Below are 23,955 nucleotides of genomic sequence, written 5' to 3'. Positions count from 1 at the left end.
AATATATTTATAAAAGGACTTTTGAATTGTTGCTATTTTCAGAATATTTAAAAAAAATATCACATACTTTTTGGCATACTTTCAAGTACCCCCAGGTGTACACCTATGCCCATTTGAGAACCACTGCAGTAGACTAAAATATTTTAATAATAAACGTTAAACTATATTTTTTTTAATGCTTGAAAAATACACAGGCCTCCAGGTAGGTGGCGGCAGAGCTACAACTAATTAACAGGATGAGCGTTCAAGCCAGTAGACCAAATTTAAAGGGGCACTGGGTGGAGTTCAGAGACCACGATAGAGACATGATACCGTTTTGACAAGAATTAGAAAAACTGAGGAGGCAAGGATAAGTGACAATAGCACCCGCTGCGACCCCTTAAGGGACAAACTGTAGAATATGGATGGATGGATACAACAGTAGATGAGGAAAGACAGATGTGTGTATTAAAGGGGAACTACCTATGACTGATTTATTTATCCATCCATCCATCTCCTACGCTTATTCCCTTTTGGGGTCACGGAGGGTGCTGGCGCCTATCTCGGCTACAATCGGGCGGAAGGTGGGGTACACCCTGGACAAGTCACCACCTCATCGCAGGGCCAAGACAGATAGACAGACAACATTCACACTCACATTCACACACTAGAGCCAATTTAGTGTTGCAAATCAACCTATCCCCAGGTGCATGTCTTTGGAGGTGGGAGGAAGGCGGAGTACCTGGAGGGAACCCACGCATTCACAGGGAGAACATGCAAACTCCACACAGAAATATCCCGAGCCTGGGATTGAACCCAGGACTGCAGGACATTTGTATTGTGAAGCAGACACACTAGCCCCTCTTCCACCGTGATTTATTTACTTAATTCTTATTTTGTTCATTTATATACTAATTTATTTTTAAAAATAGACATTTAAAAATATTTTTTCAATAAATCTTTTCTTGCGGCCCAGCATCACCCAGACTCTGCATCCAGTGGCTCTCAAGTAAATGGAGTTTGAGACCCCTGCTGTAAGGGGTCTGTGGTCCCAAAGTCATAGCAACCTGAACGGGCTTTAAAAAAAAGTGCAACATTGAACTCCCCAACAACACAATAGGGTTGGCAGACCATGACACTTAACTGCATCATTTTATTTGAAATAATTTCTTTACCATATATTGCCACTGTGGCTGGCCTTTTTAAACAAACAAATCCAACATTTTCTTCCAAAAGCCATCAAATGTGAAATCAAAGAAATCTTATCAAATAATTTATCATAACGTAGGGCGAAATGCATATATTAAAGTTGGAGATGCATTTGTTTATTCTTCAAGTCCTTTTGGCAACTGGAAAATCACATTGCCAGCAGTTGTCCGATTATATCTGAAAAGAAAACGGAAAAGAGGTAGAACACATTTTCACACTGAAACCTGTGTCATCGAATCCTTTTAAATGGGGCCAAACACAGCTCACCACTCAAATACTTAAAAAATGTGTTCAAGGAAGAACTTATGTTGTAGTATTTTGTTAGAAAGCTTAGTAGTAGGTTGTGGTTGACAAGCGATGGTCATGCTATTACCTGGGCAAGACATGCTCCTCTCCAACTGCTTGAGAGAATTCTTCGTCAACATGCTGAACTCATCTTTCAGTCGGCGCTGCCCATCTCGAGTCAGGTGCCAGAAGCAGGACTTTCTTTTGCCATCTTTGGACATCTGATTGCAGGTTTTGCAGAAGCTGCTGTTGAAGCAGAGATTGTGTCGAATTGTGTTCTTCCATCCGTCAGGAGCGGTCTGAAAGAAAGGGAAATGCTCTCTGGGGAAAGACGGGGAGCAACAATTACACAACCCATATTCCAAAAGAACTTGATTAACTTATAGAGAGAACATAGAACATACACCATACTATTACCTCCGCCAGGTTATGCAATGTTAGCAACATCATTTTAAAAAGTATGTTACGAGTAGGGCTGGGCGATATATCGATATACGTGACATATCGTGGGTTTGTCTTTGTGCGATATAGAAAATGACTATCGTGAAATTCGAGTATAAATTCTCACGCAGTTGTTTTTTTTTTTAGCTGCGGGCATTACACTACAGGCTCTTAACACGCCTTCACTCTCCTTCTCACAGACAGCAAGCGCACCTTATTACATACTGTACGTCACAAACGTATACGCCCTCGCGGAGCAGAGAGGTAGCAGCATGGTAACGTTAGCTGTGATCCTAGCGGAGCCGTGCGAGTGGTAATACAAAAGAAAGAAGGTGCGAATCTGGTAACAAACGAAGGAAGGATTCATTCCCAAGAAAAACAGCAGGGGGTCCATCGTCTGGTGGTGGTTTGGCTTCAAGCGGGAATATGTCAGACAACTTTAATTTTTCATGTGTGGGGCACAAGCGTTGCTACCAAAAGTAGCATTACTGCTAATATGTAGCATCATTTGAAAAGTCACTTGCTAGAGAATGAAGAGTGCTTACTTCGCATGTCAACATCTCCATTCGGTGCCATCGCACACACCATCAAAATGCAGAGGCAAACATTTCCTGATCAAAACCATATGAAAAAAATACATATTAAATTGTACGTAGACAAGAGGATCTCTCAGATAAATTCATACTATTTTGATCTAAGTTAACCCACCGTTGCTATGTGATTAATCAGATGACAAATAACTAGTCGGTAAAAAAGCAGTCATTTTTTAATTGTAGAAGTTCTTGTCTGTGCGTATGTATGTGTGTGGGAAACATACTCACTTAAATCACATCCAGGGTATCTGCAGGTTTCAGCAAGTCAAATTTAAGACTTTTCAAAACCTTTTTAATGACACCTTGAATGAAATTTAAGACCGAAAAAAATAAGAAAATCTATAAATAAGCGATGGTTGGGGATCCCACTGTTCTACAACCTCGATGACAATCAGTCAAGTTTACTTTTTGTATGTTTATTAATAAACAAACTGATAAGCACCACTCTGCCAAACAGCTTATCAAAAATCTTGAGTGATCCAAAAACTTTGACATCCAAAACAAACAAACCAACACTAACACCAGTAAAAACATAATAACCGAGGTGACGGTAAAAATAAATTATATTTGGTCAAGGATAGTGCAATAATAGTGCAAAACAGTATTATAACGACAACAAAACACTGAACACACACTCAAATGAGCCTCAGTTGAGCTTCAGCTGGCTGTTCTCATTCACCAGTTCTGCCTCTATTTTTTTCAGCTCACTCATTATTTCTTTGTATCTCTTGAAGAGATACAAAGAAAAAATGAGTGAGCTGAAATCACTCACTTTTACTCAAAGACGTGCCGTAACTTTTACTCAGACGTGCCGTGAAAAAAAAAAAAAAAATGGCCCGACAATTTAAGACCATTGAGTACTGAATTTAAGGCCATTTTAGGAATTTCTAATAAATTTAATACTTTTTAAGGCCTTAATTTTAGATACATGAATTTAAGACTTTTTAAGGATCCGCAGATACCATGCACATCTTGACTGACCATATCAATTCACTGTGGTGTTGTAGTAAGAGTGTAGCAATGTGTTTTATTTCATGTCGTTAAATATATCCAACACTTGCTTTGCAGTTATTTCCTGACCTGGTAAAGTTGTAAATCTGCTGCACTTTGAGGCACCCTGTGTGGCTGCTCTTAAGCGCCAGAGCGATGAGGATGCAATAATTTACTGGCGGACGAGGCCAACCTCCCACCTTCAAGGGCTTATTGTCCTGAAAAGAAGTACATTCCATTCTGAATCTAATCCCGAATATCACAGATCTGTTAAGATTATAAATTCTCACAAAGATTTGTTGAGTGCCTATTAGGGGTGTAACGGTACCTGTATTTGTATTGAACCGTTTCGGTATGGGGGTTTCGGTTCAGTTGTGTACCAAACGAGTTTCCACACGGACATATTAAGTAGCGCACCGCAGGTTTTGAAAACAATGCAGAGCAAGCACAACACACGACAGGCTAGTAGCGACCAGGCGAGGACAACATGCAAAAGCCAGAGCTGGAAGACCCTCCTGCCTCGTTAAGATCTCTCGTTTGGGAACAATTTGGCTGCGCGGTGCGATACAACAATGGAGGACGCAGGTTTGCCGACATTGCTCAGCAGCAGTAGGGTACGCTTCTGCCAACACGTCAAACATGCTAACCCCTTCAAAGCGTTACCACCGTGTTCAAGCAGCCTCTCCTCGGCGAGTCAGGCAGGGCTGAAGCAATAAATGTTTTTATAGCAGCAGATTTAAGACCATCCATCCATCTATTTTCTACCGCTTGTCCCATTTGAGGTGGCACGCGGTTTCTATATTGCATTAAAAACTAGATTTTGACCCACTTTTATGGTGGAAGAACAATTAGCCCATATATCCTCTTACTGCCAAGTTAGCCAAGCTGTAGAAAGGTTTTGTTAAGAAACTATTCTGAGCCTTATCTTTAGTTTTTATTTCAAATACGTTGACCACATTAAACTTGGCAACGGACCCTGTGTGTATATGTATGCCATTGTTTACAAATTTGGTAAATAAATAACCCAAAAAATTACTTTGTTGTTTTCTTACTGTGGACCGAACCGTGACTTCTAAACCGAGGTACGTACCGAACCGGAATTTTTGTGTACCGTTACACCCCTAGTGCCTATGCATTCACTCACCCTCGCTTTCGCTCTTCCCACACCGAGTCTGCTGTGTGTAGTCTGATAAGAGGCAGCTTCATCCTTTAAGTCAGTTGAAATAAAGAATTCAATCATTATATTAATGCATACAGTATATGCACACGTATCTGCTTGCATATATATATATATATATATATATATATATATATATATATATATATATATATATATATACACACACACGCGCATATGCGTACATATATACACATTTGTGCATACATATATATAAAAATATTTGTGCATATATATACACACATATATGTATACAAACATATACACACACACAAACATATGCGTGCATATATATATATATATATATATATATAAATACACACACACACGTACAAATGTATGCACACATACATACTCGTGCATATATATATATATACATACATACATACACACACGCGTACAAATGTATGCACACACATATTTGTGCATATATATATATATATATATATATATATATATATATATATATATATACAAACCCCATTTCCATGAGTTAGGCAATTGACCTTTCAGCATTAATGTTCCCTTCATAGATGTGTAAATTACCTATGCCTTGGGCACTATACACCCCCATTCCATCACAGATGCTGGCTTATGAAACTATAACAATCCGGACGGTTATTTTCCTCTTTGTTCTGAAAGACACGACGTCCACATTTTCCAAAAACAATACAATTTGAAATGTGGACTCTTCAGACCACTTTACTACTTTGCATAAGTCTATCTTAGATGAGCTTGGGCACAGCGAAGCCAGCGGCGTTTCTGGGTGTTGTTGATACACGTCTTTCGCTTTTCATAAAATAGTTTTAACTTGCACTAACAGATGTAACGACCAAAGTGAGGTGTTCACACACCCCAGATTTCAAGGACAGCTATAAAGATCGGATTATAACTTAAATCCTGCCCACAACATTTACGTGTTTTGTTTATATTTATAAATGTTCCTGAGCCCAAGTGGCAATATACTTGACATACAGATGTTGCTTTTGATTCAGTACACCCTGAGGGATCGAATGTCTGTAATATTGCTTACATGCAGTGATTTCTCCAGATTCTCTGAACTTTTTGATATTACAGATAGATGGTGAAATCCTTCAATTCTTTGCTCGTTGAGAAACGTTGTGCTCAAACAGTTGGACAATTTGCTCAAGCATTCGTTGAAAGTGGTGACCCTCGCCCCATCCTTGTTTGTGAATGACTGAGCATTTCATGGAAGCTGCTTTTATACCAAATCATGGCATCCACCTGTTCCCAATTAAAAACCTATACACCTGTGGGATTTTCCAAATAAGTGTTTGATGAGCATTCCTCAACTTGCTCAGTCTTTTTTTGCCACATGTGCTAGTTTTTTTTAAACATGTTGCATGCATCCAATTCCAAATGTCACAATTTGAAAAACATTTTTTTCCAGGGCGAATGTTAAGTATCTTGTCTTTGCAGTCTATTCAATTGACTACAGGTTGAATAGGATTTGCAAGTCATTGTATTCTGTTTTAATTTACACAACGTGCCAACTTCACTGGTTTTGGGGGTTTGTATATATACATAAAAGATATGCACACAGTACAGGCCAAAATTTTGAGCACACCTCATTCAATGTTTTTTCTTTATTTTCATGACTATTTACATTGTCACTGAAGGCATCACAACTATGAATGAAAACATGTGGAGTTATGCACTTAACAAAAAAGGTGAAATAACTGGAAACATGTTTTATATTGTAGTTTCTTCAAAATAGCCGCCCTTTGCTCTAATTACTTTTTCGCACAGTCTTGAAATGGGTTTCACTTCACAGATGTGCTTGAAGAGAATGCAAAGTGTCTGCAAAGCATTAATCAGAGCAAAGGGTGGCTATTTTAAAGAAACTGCAACATGAAAATGTTTTGTTATTTCACCTTTTTTTGTTAAGTACATAATTCCACGTGTTCATTCATAGTTTTGATTTCTTCAGTGGGAATCTACAAACCAGTTTCCATATGAGTTGGAAAATTGTGTTAGATGTAAATACAAATGGAATACAATGATTTGCAAATCATTTTCAACCCATATTCAGTTGAATATGCTACAAATACTTTTTTTTTGCAAATACTCATTACCTTTAGAATTTGATGCCAGCAACACGTGACAAAAAAGTTGGGAAAGGTGGCAATAAATACTGATAAAGTTGAGGAATGCTCATCATACACTTATATGGAACATCCCACGTGTGCAGGCTAACTGGGAACAGGTGGGTGCCATGATTGGATATAAAAGAGCTTCCATGAAATGCTAAGTAATTCACAAACAAGGATGGGGTGAGGGTCACCACTTTGTAAGCAAATTGTCAAAAAGTTTTAGAACAACATTTCTCAATGAGCTATTGCGAGGAATTTAGGGATTTTACCATATACGGCCCGTAAAATCAAAAGGTTCAGAGAATCTGGAGAAATCCCTGCACGTAAGCGATATTACGGACCTTTGATCCCTCAGGCGGTAAAGCATCAAAAACAGACATCAGTGTGTAAAGGATATCACCACATGGGCTCAGGAACACTTCATAAAACCACTGTCAGTAACTACAGTTGATCGCTACATCTGTAAGTGCAAGTTAAAACTCCACTATGCAAAGCGAAAGCCATTTATCAACAACACAAACGGAACGCCGTTCACTGAGCCGTAGCTCATCTAAGATGGACTGATGCACAGTGGAAAAGTGTTCTGTGGCCTGCGGAGTCCACATTTCAAATTATATGTGGAAACTGTGGACGTGGTGTCCTCCGGAACAAAGAGGAAAATAACCATCCGGATTTTTATAGGCGCAAAGTTCAAAAGCCAGCATCTGTGATGGTAGGGGGGGTGCATTTTTGCCCATGGCATGGGTAACTTACCCATTTGTGAAGGCACCATTAATGCTAAATGGTCCATACAGGTTTTGGAGCAATATATGTTGTCATCCAAGCAACATTGTCATGGACACACCCGCTTATTTCAGCAAAATAATGCTAAGCCACGTGTTACAAAAGCGTGGCTTTGTAGTAAAAGAGTGCGGGTACTTTCCTGGCCCGCCTGCAGTCCAGACGTGTCCCATCGGAAACGTGTGGCGCATTATGAAGCGTAAAATACGACAAGACTCCGGACTGTTGAACAAATTAAGCTGTACATCAAGCAAGAATGGCAAAGAATTCCACTTTCAAAGCTTCAACAAACAGTTTCCTTAGTTACCAAAGGTTCATTGAGTGTTAAAAGAAAATGATGTAACACAGTGGTGAACATGCCCTTTCCCAACTACTTTGGCACGTGTTGCAGCCATGAAATTCCAAGTTTATTTGCACACAAAAAATAAAGTGTATGAGTTTGAACATCAAATATCTTGTCTTTGTAGTGCATTCAACTGAATATGAGTTGAAAAGAATTTGCAAATAATTGTATTCCGTTTATATTTACATCTAACACAATTTCCCAACTCATATGGAAACGGGGTTTGTACAACGTAGATAGTCTTGAAAATAAAGACAATGCATTGAATGAGAAGGTGTGTCCACACACACGCGCACTAATATTGTGTTATATTGCTCTCCTTTATTATAAGGAAGTACAGTGCACACGGAAAGTTTTTTTTTTTTTTTCCAAATTTATTAAACTTCACAGCCTTTGCTCAATATTTTGTTGATGTACCCTTGGCAGCAATGCTACAAGCTTGGCACACCCATCTTTTAGCAAATTTTGCCCAATCCTCTTTGCAGCATCTCTCAAGCTCCATCAGGTTGGTGAGCATTGGTTGTCATTCAGAATGTCTCGTACATTGCTGCATTCATCTTGCCCTCTATCCTTACAGGTCTCTGGCTGTGGGGACGGTATTGGCCTGGTGATGAGTTGTGCCTGGTATCCTCGAAACCTGACGCCTGGCATTCACACCAAAGAGTTCAAGATTTGTCTCATCTGACCAGACACTTGATTTTAAGATCAGAGTCTTTCTAGTGCATTTTGGCAACTTTTTTTTACTAAGAAATTTCTTCTGTCTGGCTGCTCATACCACACAGGCCTGATTGATTGGATTGTTGCGCTCCTGGAAGGTACTAATATTTCTCCATAGAGGAATGCTGTATTACTGACAGAGTGAGCATCAGGTTCTTGGTCACCTCCCTGACTAGACTAAGATGAATGCTGCAATGTACAGAGACATCCTGAATGAAAACCAACATTTCCCAACTGATGGAGCATGAGGTGCAGCAGCGAAGAATGGCCAAAGGGGAATTGGCAAAACTGCCCAAAGATAGGCGTGCTAAAAAGATAAGTGTGCCAAGCTTGTGGCATCGTATTCAAAAGGAATTGAGTGGGTAATTTCTGCCAAATTTGCATGAAGGTATTGACTAAAGGCTGTAAACTACATATTTACACGTCAATTTTTTGGGTTTGTTTTTAATAAAAAAAAGTTAAAAAAAAGAAATTGAGGGGTATTTTCAGGACATAAAATATGAAAAGAGTGAAATGCTGTGAATTCTTTCCATATGCACTGTAATTATATTTAAACCTCTGGGGACATTTGTTATGTTTAAACATTGTTGCTATTTTTTGGTTATATATTTTTTTCTTTTTAATCCATTATACATGATTTTTCCCAAGGATGTTTTTATGTTAAATTTTAAAATCCCAATATCCAAATAATTCACTAACAGTTATTGAAACTACCCTAAAGCCAAACATTGAGTCCTTCTTTAAAATTGTCATAAAAACATTTTCCTTTTTTTGTTTTAGTCTCAATGAAGTTCAGCCCATAACAAAATACTAAATATGCATGTTTTTTTCCATATATATTATCTTCACTCTTTGAAGGCATTTTGATCAAAAGTCAGTTTTCAATTTGCATACACTTTCATTCAATTAATCATTTAAACCAGCAACATCTGCTTTAAAAGGCCTTTAAGAGGTTCTACCCCCCCCAAAAGTTTGATATTTTTGTTTAGGATTGAAGATTCAGAAATGTTTACAAATAACTAAAAAATATGAAGCCAAAGTGTTACAAACTTCAAAAACTTGAAGGACTTACTGTATTTGGCTTTGATGAGATCAAAAATGTAATGTCCCCAGAGGGTTACCATGCACAAATATACTACACTGCCCCCCCACAGCCCCGAAGGGGATAAAGCGGTAGAAAATGGATGGATGTAATTGACAGGGGTAACGACAACCCAAAACACACGAACGGTGTAAAAATTTAATTAGAAATTGTGGAAATGCTTCAATCAAATGCTGCAGACTTAAAAAAAAAATGCAGACACAAAAAAAAGCTGCAAATGCCTAAAACATGTACACAAACCACAAAAACAGGAGAAATGCTGCAAGTTTACAGAACAAAACAAATTAACCCGGCTACCTGGGGTGCCCAAACCTGGGTGATAGACATAATGTAATTTATACAATATTTGAGAACCAATTTTTACTACAGTTTACTAAATTTTACAAACAGATCCCACATGTCTGGCACCCCTGGTAGCAGCATTTCTCCCATGCAATTTTAGATATTTGTGATTTGGCATTTTCAACATTAACCCAGTTTTTTTTAAACTGTTTTTAGATCATTTGTGCGTTGGAGCGTTTGGGGTTGATGCTTATTGGACAGCAACCATTAACCAAACGCTGCATATAACATGTATATTGTTAGAGCAAGTCAAAAACATACACATTGTGTGTATATAGAGAGATAGATATCTCTCTATATACACACACACACAAATATCTACATGTATCTGCAAATGTATATGGGGTGCTGAATGTAAAAATGTAATCAATTTTGAGCTGATATATTTAATATTTAGCTTCACATTTGAGGTAGAAATTAAATGTTAAATCCAAATTATGAACGCTATCGATGCTAAATCTAAATATTAAATACAGATGTTTATCCTAAATGTTAAAAATACATTCAATGTTAAATATGGATGCTAAATCTAAATGTTGAAGCTAGATGTTAAATATAAATGAATTGTAAGTTGTAAATTTAAAAATCAAAAGCTCCCACAACCCCCGCGACTCCGAAAAGGACAAGCGGTAGAAATGGATGGATGTTAAAAATATTGAACATGCCCAATATAGATTTGTTAAAAGTAGATGTTGAATTTTAAATGTAATGTTAAATATCAAAATGTTTAATCTAAATATCAAGTTAAATACATCCAATATATCCAGCTTGAAAAATATATTTAACGAACTGTTAAGACCAAACTTTAAAAATACAAATTTTAAACATCCATTTTCTACCGCTTGTCCCTCTCAGGGTCGCATCCTATCCCAGCTGATTTGATGTTCATTTTTTAAACATTAAACTTAGGTGTCAAATCTAAAAGTTAAATCTAAATCCAATTGAAATCTAAATGATAAATCTAAACAATTAACACTAAACGTTTTGCCATTTTGAACCTAAATATATAGAAAACATACAAATATTCAGTTGTTCCCATTCCTCTCAACATGCGAAGACACGCCTACATATCTGACTTCCATGCTGTTTAGCAGATGACATTTAGATTCAACGTGTATGAATGAGCCAAACGTGAGGAAGGATCGCCAAATATTTAAAATATGTCATCTAAAGAAAGTGATTAAATTTTTGTATTCGGCATCCCATGATTGTATACCGTGGAGGGGGAGCCAACATGCAACATTTCGTCTTGGGAAGACAACATGTGCACGTTTTCGGCTGGCGAACCCCCAGTCGGTTTTTGAATTGGCTCTGGCAAGTCTTGGATCGGCTTCGGATCTTTTGCAGGTTCTCCGTAGAATAAAGGGCAGGCGATGTTAGGATTGACTAGCAGCCATGGGTTCGGTTTCACAAAGGTGTCTGACAAAAGAAAACAAAAAAAAAACATACGTTATTGTTTTATATTAGTGGTTCTCAAATGGGGGTACATGAATTTTTTTTTTTTTTTAACTATTCTAAAAATAGCAACAATTCAAAAATCCTTTATAAATATATTTATTGAATAATACTTCAACAAAATATGAATGTAAGTTCATAAACTGAAAAAAAATACAACAATGCAATATTCAGTGTTGACAGCTAGATTATTTGTGGACATGTTCCATAAATATAGATATTAAACATTTTTTTTGTGGAGAAATGTTTAGAGATAAGTTCATGAATCCAGATGGATCTCTATTACAATCCCCAAAGAGGGCACTTTAAGTTGATGATTACTTCTGTGTAGAAATCTTTATAGTTGAATCACTTGTTTATTTTTCAACAAGCCGTTATATCTTTTTTTTCCAAATAGAAAAAAACACTACAAATGAGCAATATTTTGCACTGTTAGACAATTTAATACATCAGAAACTGATGACATAGTGCTGTATTTTACTTCTTTATCTCTTTTTTTCAACCCAAAAATGATTTGCTCTGTTTAGGGGGTACTTGAATTTAAAAAAAATTTCACAGGGGGTACATCACAGAAAAAAGATTGAGAACCACTGCCCTCGTGGAATGATTTGAAGCAGTGTTTTTCTAACCGTGTGATGCATACCACTCGAGCGCCATCAAGTGGTACACCTGAGTAATTGCTTAATTCAGAGGTCCCGAGTCTTAAGTTTATTTTTAAAACATAAGAAATATTGGGAGAGAATATTGTTGTCCACAGACATTACAAGATTGTGTTATTCACAGACTCAATACATGGGTATTAATTTGGACAACATTTCCACATCATTAACCTAAAACCAACAGATTGTTAAAACATTTGATAGAAAAACTACTTGCCCACTGAACTATGTGGAAATTATAAAACATGTCTAATAGTACAACACACAAGTCGAAAATACACTTTCAACCCATTTACTGACGGGTTTTATGAAAAACACTACAGACTGGAACATGTTTTAACACATCTTCAGTTGCTAGAGAGGCGTCTGTGGTCCTTCACTAAACCTATAAGTCATTTTGGTTAGTACCATATTTTTCGGAGTATAAGTCGCACCTGCCGAAAATCCATTATAAAGAAGGAAAAAAACAAAACAAAACATAAGTCGCACTGGAGTATAAGTCACATTTTTTAAGGAAATATATTTGATAAAACCCAACACCAAGAATAGACATTTGAAAGGCAATCTATAATAAAGAATAGTGAACAACAGGCTGAATAAGTGTACGTTATATGAGGCATAAATAACCAACTGAGAAGGTGCCTGGCATGTTAACGTAACATATTATGGTAAGAGTCATTCAAATAACTATAACATATGGAACATGCTATACATTTACCAAACAATCTGTCACTCCTAATCGCTAAATCCGATGGAATCTTATACGTCTAGTCTCTTACGTGAATGAGCGAAATAATATTTTACGGAATGTGTTAATAATTTCACACATAAGTAGCTCCTGAGTATAAGTCGCACCCCCGGCCAAATTATGAAAAAAACTGCAACTTATAGTCCGAAAAATACGGTATATACATTTTTACACAAGTGTGTTTAAAATGTTTTCCTGCCAACACAAGAACAGGCGCATTCATCTGTTTTGAACATCATCTCAGTCCCACCATCTTTTACTATTACACCGTGATTCTAGTTTTATTCAGTCCAGGTCATTTGTTTTTTGTGCAAATACTCTAAAAAGGCACACTGCGAAATATTTTGAATTAAGTTGTTAGCAATGTAAAGAGTGGAGGACCTAAGCGGTTTGAATTTAAATAAAATATCTATGAATGTTACAATTGTACTCTGAAGAAGAAATTTGACACTTTTTGTATTTTGCGCCAACTGATGCAAGTTGTCTGACGTACTGTAATAGCCCAATGCTTTGCAATATTGTTTAATGTCAGCAATTGCCTTTCAATAAGATTCACTCCATACTTGGTGGCGGTAACTTTGGTAAATATTGTAGTAAAAACGGCTGCTCCTGGGGTAGACTGACTGTTATGTGGGTGCCATGCCAGGGTGGAACAAGGGGTTGGGTCAAATGCAGAGAGTAATTTCACCACACCTAGTGTGTGTGTGACTATCAGTGGTACTTTAACTTATTATGGAGCTAAACAATATTAATTTCGGAAACACAAACGTGTAGTCCACTGCACGCTCACAGCAAGGGACAAGCTCCACCGAAGAGCAGAGAAAAGTCACGAGGAAAAAAGAAAAAAGCATGTCGGCCGCAACTATTATATATTTTTTCCTCTTCCACTAAAGTTTTATTTTTGGCATTGTACTTTGAGTTGAGATGTGATTGATAAAACACTGAAAGAAAATGTAGATACTTTGTCTTGAAGAGAAAGTCATATTTCCATCAGCTTTACAAGAGTGGGAAACACACGAGGAGGGGCATGCAAGGTTTTTTTGTAAAAAGCAAACAAACGTCATAAGTTTAAGAAAATACCCATGACAGGCAGACATGTTTTGGTGTCTTGTCTACATAAATTATGTTATCACATTTATATTTCTTTTTTTGCAGGAATAAGATCAATTTTGAAATGACAGTCCAGGGCAACAAAATATCAAAATAATAGTTGAACATGCCTTCAAGACTGTCTATACAGGGACATGGGCTCCAGTTCTGTTGATAGTCTCACAAGCTGGAGCAGCAAACCAAGTTTGGCAATGAAAAGGGGGTTTCCAAGTACGGTTATCTACCGATCACTCAAATACTAATTATTATTGGAAATGATAGCCAGATTCATTAACAGTGGGGGTAAAAATAAAAATAAAATAGCAAAAAACAACATTTTCGTTGCTTATTTAGTCTTTTTCTAGTTCTGTGGTAGATCCTTCAGTTTCACTCACCTGATGTTTTATCATACCAGATGAACTCATCCTTTCTTCTGCAGGCTCTTGCCGATGGTCTCTGAACAACATATTGATCGCCAAGGTTATCATCTGTCAGCGAGGAAGAACACAAAATACAAAAGACTGTTAGAATAACTTTTGTTCAAAAAAAATTAAAAAAATAAAAATAAAAATTCACAATTCATTAAAAAAAAACTACCAATAACAGTTATGTACAGATCCATATCACAATGTTTGAAAACTTACATTTTTGGGGGGAAATTTGTAGACAGAAAAAGGGCTGGATTAAATAAAATCTGCTTCTTTCTAATCCTTTTTGGACATGTTAGAATGTGAAACTGTAAATCAGGGGTCCCCAAACTTTTTGGCTAGGGGGGTGCATTGGGTTAAAAAAATCTGGCCGGGGGCCGGGCTGTGTGTATGTATTATTATTAATAATAATAATAATGAGCGTGCGGCAAGTGTGTGTGTATATACACACACATCACGCACGTGTGCGCGTATATATATATATATATATATATAGGAATGTGGGGGAAAAACACGATTCGAATACGAATCGCAATTCTCACGTTGTGCGATTCAGAATCGATTCTCATTTTTTTCTTTTATCTTTTTTTTTTTTTTTTTTTAAATCAATCCGACAAAACAGCAATACCATAACAATGTAATCCAATTCCAAAACCAAAGTTGACCCAGCAACACTCAGAACTGCAAAAAACAGAGTAATTAAGAGAAGACAAACACCACAGAACAAACCAAAAGGAGTGAAACGAAAATGAACATTATCAACAACAGAATCAATATTAGTTATAATTTCAGCATAGCAGTGATTTAAAATCCCTCATTGACATTATCATTAGACATTTATAAAAATGAAAAAAGAACAATGTCTTACACTTGCATCGCATATCATAAGCTTGACAACACACTTTGTCCAATGTTTTCACAAAGATAAAATAAGTCATATTTTTGGTTCGTTTAATAGTTAAAACAAATTTACATTATTGCAACCAGTTGATAAAACATTGTCCTTTACAATTATAAAAGCTTTTTAAAAAAAATCTACTACTCTGCAATCATGTCAGCAGACAGGGGTAGATCCTGCTGAAATCCTATGTATTGAATGAATACAGAATCGTTTTGAATCGGAAAAATATCGTTTTTGAATTAAGAATCACGTTGAATCGAACAAATCGATATATAATCGAATCGCCACCCCATGAATTGTTATTGAATCGAATCGTGGGACACCCAAAGATTCGCAGCCTTAATATATACTCACATACATACATCACACACACACACACACACACACACGCGCATGCTCGACCGACCGACCGACCCTGCGGCACGAGCGCAATGTCACGTCATCGATAGGAAAAAACATTTTTAGACAATATGATTTGCCCGAGCGGCTAGGAGACACCGAGAATAACAGGATAGAAAACAGAGACGAAAGGACGAATTTAAAAAAATAAAAATAAATAAATAAATAAAATAAAAAAAACTTGAGACTTCCCGCAGGCCGTAGTTTGGGGACCAATGCATTAAATATTTGCTGTAGACATTACTGCTGTATAAATGTTGAAAACATCACTATATTATATTTCCATTACTTTTGGTTCTATTTTTTTCATCATCTTGTTACGTAATTAAATATGTCCAAAATAAATATGATAAACTGCAATACTACAAGCAAGAGCATTGATTGATAGAAAATGTTAGTAGATTGCACAGTTCAGTATACATATTCTGTACAATTGACCACTAAATCAATGACTCTCAAATGTGGGTACGCGTACCCCTGGGGGTACTTGAAGGTATGCCAAGGGGTATGTGAGATTTTTTTTAAACATTCTAAAAATAGCAACAATTCAAAAAGCCTTTGTAAATATATTTATTGAATAATACTTCAACAAAAATATGAATGTAAGTTCATAAACTGTGAAAAAAATACAAGTCAGTGTTGACAGTTACATTTTTTTGTGGACATGTTCCATAAATATTGATGTTACAGATTTATTTTTATGTGAAGAAATGTTTAAAATTAAGTTCATGAATCCAGATAGATCTCTATTACAATCCCCAAAGAGGACACTTTAAGTTGATGATTACTTCTTTGTGTAGAAATCTTTATTTATAATTGAATCACTTGTTTAAATTTTTCCACATTTTTTTGTTATTTTTATATCTATTTTTCAAAATAGTTCAAGAAAGAGCACTACAAATAAGCAATATTCTGCACTGTTATACAATTAAATAAATCAGAAACTGTTGACATAGTGCTGTATTTTACTTCTTTATCTATTTTTTTCAACCAAAAATGCTTTGCTCTGATTAGGGGGTACTTGAAATTAAAAACATTTTTCACAGGGGGTACATCACTGAAAAAAGGTTGAGAACCACTGCACAAAATGCTAACACCCGAATAAGTTTTTCAACTTGTTTAAGTCGGGGTCCACGTTAATCAAGTCATGGTAAGTCTTACTTTTTTTTTATTTTGCAGCTGACAAGTTGCAAATATGATTAGAGACAGCTCTCAAGGCCTACCATGAACCCCACGGAGCTAATTACATACTCACCATCGTAAAACTGATCAGTTGTTGTCGCCAGTTTTAACTCTTTGTCCATGTCCCAGTCCGTTAAACCTACAGAGCAGTGCAGGTCAAAGAGTCGAGGGTCGGTCCGAAGCTTTAGAGTCATACTTGGACATCGAGTTTCACTTTTGTTTGCCACTTTCCTGCTTTCATGGAGGCTTTTATGCCGCAGGTGAAGATGATTGAGTCTAATTAAACCAGCCACGACTGAGGCCTGCTCTTATAACTGCTTGTGTCCCACAGCTTGCTGTTAAAAAACAGATGTTAAACTTCAAATCAACGAGTAAGGAATTCGGAAAATAATTCAGAGCTTAGAACAAAAAAAGTTTTTTAATTGTCCGTCGCTATCATCACTCACCTAAGAAAACCGCGCCCTGGGGGAGTGTTCATTCGTGCAGTACTTCTTTAGCTCGGCGGGGGCAGCAGCGAGGTGTAAGCGTCACAAGAAGCAGCAGTAGAGAAGACCAATTTTTTTTTTTTTTATGTTTATTTGTAAATTTCAACAATTACAAACAGTAAGTCAAACAACAATATAAAACATTATAAAACATTATGAAAACAGTACAAAACAGCACCAGGGGGTTGTAAATTGGGGCGGTATAGCTCGGTTGGTAGAGTGGCCGTGCCAGCAACTTGACGGTTGCAGGTTCGATCCCCGCTTCCGCCATCCTAGTCACTGCCATTCTGTCCTTGGGCAAGACACTTTACCCACCTGCTCCCAGTGCCACCCACATTGGTTTAAATGTAAAAATTTGATTTTCACTAAGTAAAGCGCTTTGACTCACTAGAGAAAAAGCGCTATATAAAATATAATTCACTTCACTAAATTCAAAATAACAAAAATAGAATACAAAAAAAAAAAAAAAAATATATATATATATATATATATATATATATATATATATATATATATATATATATATAATAAACAAAGTGCAAAGCCATAGGCTCATTCAGATTCATTAAACAACTTAAATTTAGAACACAGCATCATCATTTTCACAGCTTTTTGGTTGTTAGCGTTAGAGCGTGTTTTAATGTAAAGTTCAAAATCTTTTTTAAAGGCACAAAAGATAGGTCGGGTTTTAAGAAACTTACATTTATGAATATAAAACTTAGCCAATAAAATAATGAGGTTGCAAAATGTAGAATTCCTTTTCAAATTTTTGTTCATACAGTGTAAAACCAAAAATCACATCTTTAAAGCAAAGCACAAATTTGTCATAAATATTGTCCAGGATGAAGCGACAGATGCCCTGCCATAGTGATGGCGTGTTTTCACAAGTCCAAAACAAGTGGTTGACAGTCTCTGGGTGCATGTTGCAAAAGGTGCAGGTAACATCAATGTCCTTCTTGTATTTAACCATTACAGTCTTTACAGGGTAATAACCAGGAATGATTTTAAATGATATCTCTTTGACTTTGTTGGTAAGTAAATACCTGTTAGGAAGGGATCACGTTTTGACCCAACAGATGTCATTTACAACAGTATTCCAGAGGGAAATTACATAGGAGACGGACACACAATCATTTTGGAATAATCTGCGGATTTTTCTGTTATTTTTTTGATCAAACAAAGTTTCCCCACAGGAGTGTCAAGTGGATCATTCACAATTTTTACAGCAGAAAGAGGAGGTGTATAAGCCCCATACAACATAATAACACCTGTTGGAATGGCATCAAATACAATGGCAAATTGTTTGGGAGTCACAGGGATCTTAAAATGGTTGAGAAATTCTTGGTAATTAAAAAGTTGACCTTCCTTATTGAAAAGCTGACTCACTAAAATAATGTCATTGTTAAACCAATTGTTGAGGAAACGAGATTTCCTTTTGTAACATATGTCTTTATTGTTCCAGATGAAATATTTGGTAGGTGAAAAATTGTGCTTGTTTATAAAAGACCATGCTACAAGGGCTTGTTTGTGGAAGTTTCAAAGTGCAACAGGAATTCTATCAATGTTATAATTACACAATAGCAAACATTTTAGTCCTCCAAGGTTAGAGAATACATCAGGGGTCGGGAACCTTTTAGCCTGAGAGAGCCATGAAAGCCAAATATTTTAAAATGTATTTCCGTGAGAGCCATGTAATATTTTTTAACACTGAATACAACTAAATGTGTGCATTTTTAAGTAAGACCAACATGTTTAGAGAATAATACATCTCCTATTCTTTTTAATAACATTCTTATTCTGAAGTTATCCAATTATAAATCAAATACTTCTTAACATTAATGCGACTTCTTGAACAAGTCTGGTAGAAAACGGATGGATGGATAAAATGCATGAGAATGTTTTATATTTTGAACGGTATTTTTAGCACTGTGATTACTAGCGGAATTATTCATAATTATCGTGTTAAGCCCGGGGTGTCCAAACTTTTTCCACTGAGGGCCGCACACTTAAAAATCAGAGCAAGCGGGGGCCATTTTCATAATTTTTATTTTAAAAACCAATACGATATATGTTTAAAAAAATATATGCAATATTATCACCCAATAACTTTTTTAGGTGGAATATTTGACATTATATAATAATTGGAGTCTTAATTTTGGATTTTGATTCATTATTATTTTTGGAGCAATGACACTTAAAAACAAATCATACTAAGATAATTGGGGATCCAAAAGTGTTCTACTTATTAAAGTGTTAAAAAATAAATTATACATTTTATTTACCGTTTAATTTTAGCACAATAATCTCGAGATCAACTTCCGTCAATTTTAAGTTTCATTGTTGTTTATGTTTTGTTTGTTTGTTTTAGGCCTTCTTAAAAAAAAACAAAAAAACAGCTCAGTTTTTTAAATGGTAAAACACAGAATATGCAACATTTTCGCCTAAAAATATCTCTAAGTGGAATATTTAATGTGATGTATTCGAAGTCTTGAATAGGTCAATAATTCAAAATGACATTGATTTTGATTCATTATTATTTTTTAAAGAAAGAAACAGCCTGCATGGCAGCTTTATGTTATAAGAGTAAGCATTGCATCAATTTCTTGTTACATTTTACCCGTTTGCTCTTTTATACCACTTTTTATGTTTTTAATTTTTTTAAATTGTATTCTAAAAATTTGCCGGGGCTGTTAAAAAATGACCCGCGGGCCGCACTTTGGATAGCCCTGTGTTAAACAATGTCAGCTAAGATTTATCTGAGAGCCAGATAAAGTCATCAAAAGAGCCACATCTGGCTCTAGAGCCATAGGTTCCCTACCCCTGGAATACATGATGAGAAATAAAGTTCCAAATTGAGGTAGGGTCTTTCAAGTAGTGTCTTATCCAATGAATTTTAAAGGTGTTGTTTAGTGTAGTGAAATCAAGAAAGTTTTGACCACTCTTATTGTAATTGTTCGTAATAACAGATTTCTTAATATAATGAATTTTGTTTTTCCAAATAAAGTCAACCAGTATTTTGTCAATAGTTTTACATATTTTTGGGTTAACATCAGAAGAAGACCACTTGCATTTAAATACTAAAATACTGTTGCGCAATCGACTGTTGAAAAAATAAACCACTGAAAAACCAAGCAAAGTACAAAGCAAATTATAACCTGCTAACCAAGAATGTACAACAATTCTTCTCAACCAAAGAGGAGAAATATAACCTTAGAGGAAAATCTAATTTAAAACTTTTGTATGCATGTAAAACACTTAAAACCTTTAGCACAGTGGTTCTCAAATGGGGGTACTTGAAGGTATGCCAAGGGGTATGTGAGATTTAAAAAAAAATATTCTAAAAACAATTCAAAAATCCTTTATAAATATATTTATTGAATAATACTTCAACAAAATATGAATGTAAGTTCATAAACTGTGAAAAGAAATGCAACAATGCAATATTCAGTGTTGACAGCTAGATTTTTTGTGGACATGTTCCATAAATATTGAAGTTGAAGATTGATTTTTTTGTGAATAAGTTCAGAACAGTGGTTCTTAACTTCGTTGGACGTACCGAACCCCAGCAGTTTCATATGCTCATTCACCGAACCCTTCTTTGGTGAAAAATAAAATGTTATTTTTTTAAAAATTCAAGACAAAGTTATATGTTTTTGGTAACACTTTAGTATGGGGGACATAATGTAAGTAACAAAGACTTAATTTAAAGTTATTTGGTAAGGGTTAGGGTCAGGGTTAGAGGGTTAGGGTTATAACAAGGCCATGCCGAATAAGGCATTAATAAGAACTTAATGACTAGTTAAGAGCCAATATTTTACTAATTTGCATGTGAAAAATCCACTTATTAATGGTGACTATGTTCCTCATACTAAAGTGTTACGATGATTTTTTTTTACTGGTGCACAAAACAGGGGCGTTGCCAGACAGATTTCACTGGGGCACGTGCCCCACTGTTGATCTGCAGTGCCCCAGTAAAAAATTCACCAATAGAAAAAAACGCTTCAGAGTTTTAAGTCTACATAGCATAGACAACAGCGCACATACTACTTAGTATGGTAATTGATTGCTACTGTATTCACTCCACGTAACAATGAGGACATGGCAAATTAATATGGTAATTTATTCACGTGTGGATGAGACTTCAGTTGAGAGAGAGAGAGAGAGAGAGAGAGAGAGAGGATGAGAATCACTGCGTGAGGTAGGTAACGTTAGCCAACAACAATTTGTTAATTACATTATTTTGATTTTGACTGTAGCTGAGATAGGCGCCAGCGCCCTCCGCAACCCCAAAAGGGAATAAGCGGTAGAAAATGGATGGAGAGTCAGTAGATGAATGTATATATTTGTGGGTGCTCTGATGTGGGAAAGGGGTAGGATTAAATAAGCTTTGCTTCTTCCTACTCCTTTTCGGACATGATGCGATGTGAGGTGATATGAAACTGTGTGATCTATTGTGTTGTAAATGTGCTCATGTTCGAAATAAACCATGAAAAGAAAAAAAAAATGGGTATTACAAAATAGGCAACTTCTGACAAGCCGATGTATTTTTATTTTTTTTTAACAAAATTACTTTCAGACAAAACATCAACAACTTCAAAGCAGTCCAACCCCCCACTCTGCGGAGTTCTGGATTTTTAGATTTAGACCAGACCCGGGCAAATTAAGGCCCGGGGGCCACATGCGGCCTGTTAAGGTTTCCAATCTGGCCCGCCGGACATTTCCAAATAATTTTTTTTAGATCTCTAAGATGGAAAGTGTAGCTGCCATTATGATGTGCACTCAGTGGCGGTATAGCCCGGTTGGTAAAGTGGCTGTGCCAGCAACTTGATGGTTCCAGGTTCGATCCCCGCTTCTGCCATCCTAGTCACTGCCGTTGTGTCCTTGGGCAAGACACTTTACCCACCTGCACCCAGTGCCATACACACTGGTTTAAATGTAACTTAGATATTGGGTTTCACTATGTAAAGTGCTTTGAATCACTAGAGAAAAAGTGCTATATAAATATAATTCACTTCATGTTTTATAATGATCGTAAGTCTTGAACTATATTAAGTATTTCAATGGTTGAAATATGTACTCTTGCATGATATACTAGTTACTATGGTAATATAATTAGTTACTATGGTAATCTTAGTTAGTTAGTTAGTTTATTATTTATTCGGTCAATGGTCAACAATATAAACAAACATTTTTACATAAACAAACAGATGCACATTCATAAACAAATAGTTGTACATTCATAAATTAAAAAAAAGAAAAAATGTTGCAGACCGAAAGGGTTTAGGCCAGGGGTGTCAAACTCATTTTAGATGGGGGGCAACGTGGAGAAAAACATACACCCAAATAACGGCACGATAACTTAAAAATAAAGACAACTTGTGATTGTTTTCTTTGTTTAAAAATAGAACAAGAAAATGTACAAATCATAATGTTGTTGCTATTATTTTTTACACTTACATGTTGCGTTCAGTAATATTCTATCTTTTTTTGTCGTTATTTACAATTTCTGATTAAATTATGTGATAATGTACATCAGTCAACTCATTGGTGTTAATTTTCAATCTATCAAGATAAAAAAATATTAATATCAAAACCAAATAACAGGATGGTATTTATGTAGTTGGATTATTTTCCTCGACTGGTGCACTAACATCATGTGTTTTTTTGTTGTTGTTTTTTTACATATTTAGAATAATCGACAAAAATACAAAGACTTGCTATTGTGACATCTAGTGGACACATTTAGAACAGCAGTTTCTTTCATTAAAAAATTCCGGCTCATTTTTATACTTAGCAAATTTATCCCGCGGGCCGGATAAAACCTTTACGAGGGCCTGATCCGGCCCGCTGCCCGTACGTTTAACACCTCTGGTTTAGGCTGAAGTTGAACACTTATTGCGCCTAACCCTATAAACAAAGTCAAGTACAAGATGAGCTCAAAAAAAAAAATTAAATTTCCTTTTCACAACATATTAAAAATAAACATTCTACACAACATAAATACTGTTCAATTATATAAACAGTAAAGACATGTGAAATATCCTTGTACACGTAATCTAACTAATTACTTTGGTCATCTAAGTCACAGCAGCTCAGACGAGGCACTAAGCATGAACTGATTAATGTGGACCCCGAATTAAATGGGAACATTATCACCAGACCTATGTAAGCGTCAATATATACCTTGATGGTGCAGAAAAAAGACCATATATTTTTTTAACCGATTTCCGAACTCTAAATGGGTCAATTTTGGCGAATTAAACGCCTTTCTGTTTATCGCTCTGGAGGGGATGACGTCAGAATGTGACGTCGCCGAGGTAATACAGCCGCCATTTTCATTTTCAACACATTGTAAACATTGGGTCTCAGCTCTGTTATTTTCCGTTTTTTCGACTATTTTTTGGAACCTTGGAGACATCATGCCTCGTCGGTGTGTTGTCGGAGGGTGTAACAACACTAACAGGGAGGGACTCAAGTTGCACCACTGGCCCGAAGATGCGGAAATGTCTGCCGCCAGACCCCCATTGAATGTGCCAG

General features: G+C 36.1%; 1 protein-coding gene across 1 annotated transcript; it reads right to left on the bottom strand.

Moving 5' to 3' along the window:
• Positions 1-1,118: 1,118 nt before the first annotated feature.
• On the bottom strand, positions 1,119-17,442 carry foxr1 (forkhead box R1). Its single transcript, XM_061886962.1, has 8 exons — positions 17,380-17,442; positions 17,007-17,268; positions 14,419-14,511; positions 11,289-11,491; positions 4,642-4,704; positions 3,588-3,715; positions 1,562-1,794; positions 1,119-1,365 (listed from the first exon to the last, which is right to left on the bottom strand). The coding sequence occupies exons 2-8, from the start codon at positions 17,125-17,127 to the stop codon at positions 1,337-1,339; spliced, it is 870 nt and encodes a 289-aa protein (XP_061742946.1). The 5' UTR covers positions 17,128-17,268; positions 17,380-17,442; the 3' UTR covers positions 1,119-1,336.
• Positions 17,443-23,955: the final 6,513 nt, after the last annotated feature.

Source organism: Nerophis ophidion, linkage group LG25 (genome assembly GCF_033978795.1).
Source record: "Nerophis ophidion isolate RoL-2023_Sa linkage group LG25, RoL_Noph_v1.0, whole genome shotgun sequence".
Lineage (NCBI taxonomy): Eukaryota > Metazoa > Chordata > Actinopteri > Syngnathiformes > Syngnathidae > Nerophis > Nerophis ophidion.
The sequence above is the reverse complement of the archived record's forward strand: the minus strand, read 5'-3'. Positions and strand labels throughout refer to the sequence as shown.